Source organism: Nicotiana tabacum, chromosome 16, assembly GCF_000715075.1.
Source record: "Nicotiana tabacum cultivar K326 chromosome 16, ASM71507v2, whole genome shotgun sequence".
Lineage (NCBI taxonomy): Eukaryota > Viridiplantae > Streptophyta > Magnoliopsida > Solanales > Solanaceae > Nicotiana > Nicotiana tabacum.
The window spans coordinates 31872010-31880615 of NC_134095.1; the positions used below are offsets into that span (position 1 = coordinate 31872010).

The 8606-nt window shown below is 35.7% G+C and overlaps 1 protein-coding gene and 1 pseudogene across 1 annotated transcript; both read right to left on the reverse strand.

Moving 5' to 3' along the window:
- Positions 1–909: 909 nt before the first annotated feature.
- Positions 910–2032, reverse strand: LOC107766235 (uncharacterized; annotated as a pseudogene).
- Positions 2033–4374: 2342 nt separating this feature from the next.
- On the reverse strand, positions 4375–4902 carry LOC142161760 (uncharacterized). The gene has a single exon (XM_075232030.1). It carries the CDS (start codon positions 4900–4902, stop codon positions 4375–4377), a length of 528 nt encoding a protein of 175 aa, XP_075088131.1.
- Positions 4903–8606: the final 3704 nt, after the last annotated feature.

Here is an 8606-nt window from a genome sequence, read left to right on the forward strand (position 1 = left end):
AAAGCACTAACCTTTCTCATAGAAAATGTAGTGAAATATCGGAAGAAAGTGCTGCAAGCAACTCCAAACAACATAGATGAGCATATATTTGATATCCCTGAACATGAATTACTATGAGTTTACACAACTTGATAAAAGAAAGAGTAATCAACTGTTGATACTCACCGAAAGGAACATAACAGAAGTTAAAATTTTCATTTAGCGAGTAATACTCTAATGCAAGTATAATTTGGACGAATTTAATTTATGAGCACTTCAAAAGAAGATTTTTTTCTCCACTATTTCTATCACAATTTCAAGACAATGGCGTAAATTTTAAATGATTCACAAAATATGGTAGGAATAAAAATAACAGAGAGGAAATGAGACCAAAATTAAAATAAAAGGATTGAAGAACAAAAAACATGGTAGGAATAGTGTTAGTTGAAATGAACGATCTTTCATTTAAATAAATAAAAAGAAAATAAATGATTCATATTTGTAATGCATGAGTAAGTAAAAGCTATAAGATATCAATTCACAAATCTTTAATCAGATTCAAATGTGTGATGAAACCAAAATCAAGCGGATGTTTATTTAGTATTAATTTTTCCAGTAGAATCTTTGTTTTTTTTGTTCCACCTTCGGCTGCGGAGCAAGTTTTGTTTTGTAAACCTCAACATCCATTGCGAGAACTCTGTTGTAAAAGGTCAAAGATGTTTGTAAGTTGTTTGTTAGTATACTTAAAGCATAAGAATTTATTAGCTCAGAGAAACTCAGAATAGTAACAATTAATGTTGATGAGATAACAGATAAGCATACCAATTGAAGTTGTCAACTATTGTTTCTGAAGCTTATTTCCAATATGGTTTAGCAAAGACAGTAGCATGAGAAACAAATAAGTTATGAACTTTCAGATCATATTTGCTTTCATTCTCCAAGTAAATTACGGAAAACTTCTTTGTAAACTACATTTGTTGCTTCATTTGAAATTTTTCCATCATCGTCATAAACCAAAATCTTTAATCCCTTTATTTTTGTAACCCGTGATAGAGCAACATAAAGCTGCCCATGTGTGAAAACTGGTTTCTTCAAATATAACCCAACATGAGATAAAGATTGTCCTTGACTTTTGTTGATAGTCATTGCAAAAGATACAACTATTGGAAATTGCCTTTGCTGGAACTTAAAAGGCATTCTTGCATCAGATGGAGTCAGCGACATTCTCGGAATGAACACCTTTTGTCCAGCTATATTTCCCGATAAAACTTTTGCATCGATAACCTGATTTCCGAGTCTTGTGATGATTAATCTTGTTCCATTACATAGCCCTGAAGATTTGTCTATATTTCTCAATAACATCACTAGGACACCCATTTCAAAGTGATAACATGAGTTGGAATTCCAGAACACTTAATAGTGTTTAGGAATTCGGGTGTATGTACATGTTCCAAACTTTTAAAAGCATTGCCCGGCATGCAAATTGTATCGGAACTCAAAAATATTTTTGGTTGACTTTGGTTTAGTGAAACCATGTATTCGTTGATTGATTAAACCATGTCAAGAGTGGGAGCAAGAATTCTTGTTTGTTGTAGGTGTGTTATATCACTGCAATAACTTAAAAAATCTGGATATGTACTTTCCACAATCGCAGAAATTGAAACTCCACAATTATTATAAAAAGATCATCAGGGATATGAACTTTTTCAATATCATCAACAGAATTTCCAATCATACCGTCACCAATTACTAAAATCCAATCAGAAAATTGTCTTAGATCATTCAAATGTGAATCCACCTGATTTCCTTCCAAACTTATATTTTTTGTTAGCTTTAAGACATGACATTGATTGCACAAATATGAAGAATTAAGGGCATCATTAACAATATCTTGTCTAGTACCTTTTGGAATGACTGGAAGTATTTGTCTGAAGTCACCTCCAAGAACAACCGTTTTTCCTCCAAATGGTCGATCTAAATTGGATACATCTTTAAATATAAGAATATCTCTTAGAATTCTGTCTAGAGCTTCAAAACAATATCTATGCATCATTGGTGCTTCATCCCAAATAATTAACTTTGTCTTGACAATCAATTTTGATAAAGGAGTATCTTGTTTTATATTACATGTTGAATCTTCAGTTGCATTGAGTGGGATTGCAAATCTCGAATGAGCTGTTCAACCTCCTGGTAACAAAAGAGATGCAATTCCGCTGGATGCAACTGTTAAAACAATGTCTCCTTTAGATCTTATGGCTGAAGACAAAGTCCTCCACATAAATGTCTTTCAAGTTCCTCCATGACCATATAAAAAGAAGAATCCACCTTTGTCCTCATTCACTGCCTTGATAATTCTGTCATAAACTAACCTTTTCTCCACTGTCAATTTAACCAATAATTCTTCATGTTCCTTAGACAAAGAGCGCCTATTATAACGCAATTCATCACAAATGAGTCTATTAGTGTTGTTAACTTCCTATTCTTTGAAAACCGGTCTTGGCATTGTTGGAAAATCATGTAACGTTCTTCCGCAACCTTTCAAAAAATTTTCCAACCTTTGTAGACAACGATTCTATAGTTCATCATTTGTTAGCTCAGCCTCTAAAATAACAAAAGTATATAATTAATTAATTAATTGATTAAAAATTATAAATGCAAATTAATGTTACTTTACTTCATTGGAAGGCTACATCGAGTATGTAGCCAACAAAATATATTAATAATTAAACACTCATACTTTGCAAACTTAAATCTAGCATCGTATATCAGATTTAATTTGTATACAACAATAATGTAATTTTTTTTAACAAATATATAATATTAAAATTTGAAATAGAAGGTGGGATTGTATACCTGGATTATCCAATATTCTTCTTTCTTCGTGTAGGGTATCATCTGATAATAAAATCCATGTTGCCTCCCAAACACATTCTGGTCTTGACATTGAATTTGATAATAGTAACATAGCAAATAACTGCCTAAGATTTGGCATTCCCCAGTTACTTGCCTCCCTTATGGCATCCACATATTCTTTATCATCATCTAATAAACCCAGTGCATGCATCTCTAAAAGTTAGATGTTCATGATTGTTGATTCTCCCTAAATCCTCATAGCACTTAGGTCCTTTAATAACATTCAACAACATTCGAAGATAATATTGCTCTCCACTTCCAGGCGGTACAAAGAATATTCTCCCTATTGAAAATGCAAAATTTCTTCTTTTTTCCTACTTTTTTTACTTTTTTATTCCATACAAACTTAAGAGAAAATTTTACATATGTTAATTCTCTTGCTTCTTCATATGTCTTATTTGCTTCAAACCAGCTTAAAAATTGTGATTCCTTTACACTTGGTCTATTGGCAACATCATCAATTGGATCATCATCAGAGAAAATAACTGTTTGTTCATTTGGTAGATGAAAGGAAAGTCTTTCTACCGAGGGTTCTCTATGGTGAATTGGAAATTTAAAAATTCTCCAAGCAACTTCACACGGTGATATGTATCGACAATCATAATACATATTTATTTCATCAAAAATGGATGAGTCTTCCCCATGCACACTTTGAGAAAAAGCTGTCGTCACACGCTCATGACCCTTATTAATGTACTTAAATGAGTACTTGATTGATCGAGATTGATTGCACCATTCAACATTTATATGTGCACCATACTTCAACAATAAAAATCTATTGTGTGGCACCACATACCTGTTATCCACTTCAATACCTTCTTTTTGGATAGTTCTACCATTGTCCCTTCTTTTATAAACAGGATATCCATCTTCATCGACTGTGGTATTTTCTACGAACTTCTTTGGAAAGTGTTTTGTACATCTACCATTATGCATGCAAGGAGACGATTTTCTAGCAGAAGCCATGCATCATAAAATTCTTCACGGGCTTATAATAATACGGATCTACCAATTCATCTGGTATTTCTACTGAAATTATTTGATCTATGTCTCCAACATTTGGATATTTATTATGAAGAAAGAGCAATATGTGTGCCTGAGGCAACCCTCGCTTTTGGAATTCTATAGTATATATCACTGCAAAAAAATAATAATTTACAATTAGGGTAAGTAGTTGAAATTTATAAGTTAAAAAAATGCTTTATCAAAATCAGATTATAAACTGATAATAATTTATTATAAAAGATTAATTATATACCTGATTTAACTGCTTCAAAAATTTGTTTCTCTTTCAAATCCTTTATTAAATGATCCAATTTGATTTTGAACACCCTAGATAAAATGTCTGGGCGATCTTCTGGTTGCCCCTACTCTTTACAAATCTACTAATCTCAGGCCACTTTGGGTTGCAAGTAAATGTAATGAAAAGATTTGGATATCCAGCCCACTTGCAGATTGCCATAACATCTTGATAATTTTGAATCATGTTCTTGCACCCCCTGTGAAGCTGGATGAAAGAATTACCCTTTTACCTTGAGAAGAAGGATTTATCTCTCCATGTAAAACCGCATCTTCTAATTCTTTATACATATGTTCTCGCAATTGTCTTTGATGAGTTCTAATATACTTCAACCTAGACGATTCAACCATTGTAAATCCATTGACCAAGAATTGTTGAAATAATCTTCTTGAGTTCACAATTGTTGGTACTTCACCATTCCTTTCTTGAATTTTGTATGTGAAATATTCACGGATGCTAACAAAATTCCTTGCTCCACTTAATTCATCATTTCCATTTAAAGGAATGTCTTCCCGATAAACATCTTCACCAAATGGAAACAATAAAGGATATTGAAGTCCTAAATAGGCAACATTCAACTCATTTATCATTTGTAGTTGTCTAGATTGGGTTTCAACAATGATGTCTCGGTCACATCTAGACACATGAAAATCTCCAACAACCAAAGAAGCTACCTCTTGAAACCGTTGGTAAGTTGTATCTTCTTCCATCATAGTTCTGTTTCCCTATCAATTTGAGCCTAAAATTGGAGTGAGTATCTTCTTGAAATTTGTCTCTGACCATTCTAAATGACTTTGTGAAAACATTCTTTTCATCAAGCATTTGTTTCAGGTCTTGAACAATTTTAGCATGAAGTTGGTTTCCGCTTTGACCACGACTAGATCTGTACAGATCTAGGAGATATAGGCAGAAATTAGGGTTTCATAAGAAACTCATATAGAGATGAAAGAACCTGTCTAGAATCCCAAGGATCGTGAAAAATACAACGTGATTTTGCTCGAAATCACATTGGAGTAGCCAAGAATAGACAAGTGATGAATCCTAGGTGTACGTCGGCGTGGCCCTAGGCCCTTTAAGACTTTAGAGAAGGCAAGCATAGTATGAGAGAAGCCATTGGAGGCTTAGGAGTCGATGAGAGATCACCGGAGAAGATTGGAGAAGAGAGGTCGGCGGTTGAAGGGCTAGGGTTTGGTTGAGTTACTGAGAGAGGAGAGGAGACGAGAGAATACAAAGGCGGCGGATTTGGAAAATGGTTTAGGGTTGGGGGTGGTTTAGGATTAAAAAAGGCAAGAATCAATACGGACCGTTGATCTTTCAGATCAACGGCCATGATTTAATTGGTTCTGGGTCGGGTATGTGTGTTTAGGGTTTGAATCGGGTAATTCGATTATGAATTGGGCTAGGGTTGGGTTAAAATTGAGGCTAAAATTGAAATGCAATCTGGCTATGTTTTAAATAACCAATTTAACTCTATATAATTTAATTTTGTATACGAAAAATGATTTAAAATAGATATTTAACATTTTCAAAATATAGAAGATCATTTTTATGTATATAAATGTAATTCTACATTAACAGGGCTAATATTGTAATTATATGCAATTTAGCTTTATAAATATAAAATGCAATTATGAAAATGCACTAAAATATTTTAACAATATTTTGGCATAAATATAGAATTTAAATGACTAAATTACCATGACAAAAATTTGAGAGATAATTATTGGGGATTTTATGAGTAAAAGGGAAAGAAATAGATCAATTTAAAATATTTAAAATTATAGAAAAATTATAAAAACTTTTTATATGCATATATATGTTATTTTGAAAGTATTTATGCTTATTAAAAATATATAGAAAAAAATTGGGTATCAACAGCTTCCCCTCTTTACCCGGGAAGGATGAAAGAGTTTTCGAGTAAATAAATGATGGCCAATTTTGACCGGATGGGATGTTTTGAAAGATAGAGGCTGGACTCCGGTCTTGAGTTGCCTACATATCCTTGGCCTTACAGGAATCAGGCCATGTGTAGTTCTAGATTCATTGGCGGAATATACCGATGAAGTCATTGCAAAAACGGACACGCGACGCCGAAGCGGCTATGGTGAGCGGTTAAAGCACGGGATAGTTTAAGGAACTGCAGCAAGATCGATCCTGCTAGGATAGCGATTGCTTACTAGTTACCTGCGGATAAAAGATGCTACAAACATGTATTTGCAAAAAAATTAAACATGGTGCAAATTCCCTTTGGACCATGAAGGTTATCTTCGGACGGTTAAAAATGACGTCCTCAGACCATGACGTCCTGGGCCATGAATTGTTTAGTAAGGGATTCGCAGGCCATGAAATGATGTTTTCAGGCCATGAAGATGGTGCCTCCGAACCATGACGCCTTTGATTAATGATATGCAAATTTGAAAGATCCTTAGGCCATGGCATGGTGTCTTTCGGCTATGAGGATGATGCCTTTAGACTATGACACCTTCAGATAGATTGGCGATATTTCAGCCCATGATATACAATAGTCATGATATTATAAGGACAATATTAGTCTTGTGAAATAAAGGGCATAGCTTAGCCCGATTGGAAAACAAATAGATAGTAAAACAGAGCAATATCAGTGCAAAAAGGGACAATGCTTAGTCCCATGCGAATGTGGAGGCAAGGATTAGCCTCATGCAAGTAGGGAGGCAGGGATTAACCTCATGCAAGTATGGAATCAAGTATTAGACTAATTCAAGTAGGGAGGCAAGGATTAGCCTCATGCAAGTATGGAGTCAAGGATTAGACTCATGCAAGCAGGGAGGCAGGGATTAGCCTCATGCAAGTATAGAGTCAGGGATTAGACTCATGCAAGTAGGGAGGTAGGGATTAGCCTCATGCAAGGATGGAGTCAAGGATTAGACTCATGCAAGTAGGGAGGCACAGATTAGCCTCATGAGAGTATGGAGTCAAGGATTAGAATCAAGCAAGTAGGGAGGCAAGGATTAGCCTCATGCAAGTATGAAGTCAAGTATTAGACTCATGCAAGTAGGGAGGCAGAGATTAGCCTCATGCAAGTATGGAGTCAAGAGGCAGCCTCATGCAAGTAGGGAGGCAGGGATTAGCCTCATGCAAGTATGGAGTCAGGGATTAGACTCATGCAAGTAGGGAGACAGGGATTAACCTCATGCAAATGTAGAGGCAAGGTTTAGCCTCATGCAAATGGGGAGGCAGGGATTAGCCTCATGCAGAGAGCAAGTAGCAAATAAGAGTAGTATATGTCTTAGCTGGAGATATATTCGATGTCTGATGACCTGATAGATAGTGATCTCTTTGTGTATACATGTTTGCGAATGCTATCGTTACGTCAAATGTGCCTGCGTTCAAAGAAAAATTGTAAGTTTTGTGAGGGGAGGTTAGTTTGTGCTTCGTCTCCCGGCCTTGCTTTGCTTCTTTCTAAAAGCCTTTCGAGTTCCCCTGGGGTGACACCTGACTGTTATGGAAGTAGAGTTTTTGAAAATATACAATTTGATAAAAAAAAATAGAGTTATTTCAGAAATATATTGATACATTTAGATGAACTAGTGACTGTGACACATCTCAAAGACATTGCAGCTCTCTCATGGAATTTTGAAGGTCCTTCTCAAAATTCTGCCCCAGTTTGGTAGGTGATTTTTGATTGTTTGCGGATAATAAGCCTTGCTAAGTCTTCTCCGGAATTTTGAGAATCGTTCTCAAAATTCTGCCCCAGTTTCCTAACTGGTTACTGACCGTCTGACACATGATGGCACTGGCTGGACTTGCTCCGGAATTTTGAGGACCCTCCTCAAATTCTGCCCCAGTTTCTACTCTTGGGGGAAGTGAAAAATTTTATTATGATATGACGGAACCCATAAGGCTGCCTACGTATCCCCTCTTAAATAGAAATCAGGTTAAGCGTAGTTCAATTATATCAAATGAGGAAATGTACATAATCTAAGCATAATATCTCTTGACTGAGTCTGAATTGATTGGTTTTGGCCAGATTTCTCCATCCATTTCTGCAAGTATGAGTGCTCCTCCTGTTAGTACCCTGTGATCCATGTACGGACCTTGCCAGTTGGGAGAGAATTTCCCTTTGGCTTCATTTTGATGCGGGAAGATTTTCTTCAATACCAGCTGCCCTGGTGCAAACTGTCTTGGTTTGACCCTTTTGTTGAAAGCTCTGGATATTTATTTCTGATAAAGTTGGCTGTGACATATTGCATTCATCCTCTTTCTATCGATAAGGTCCAATTGTTCATAGTGACTCCTTATCCACTTTGCATCGTTGAGTTTAGCTTCCTGTATGATTCTTAAAGAAGGAATCTCCACCTCGGCTGGGATGACAGCCTCGGTACCATAAACCAGCATGTAGGGTGTTGCCCTGGTTGATGTGCGAACCGTGGTGCGG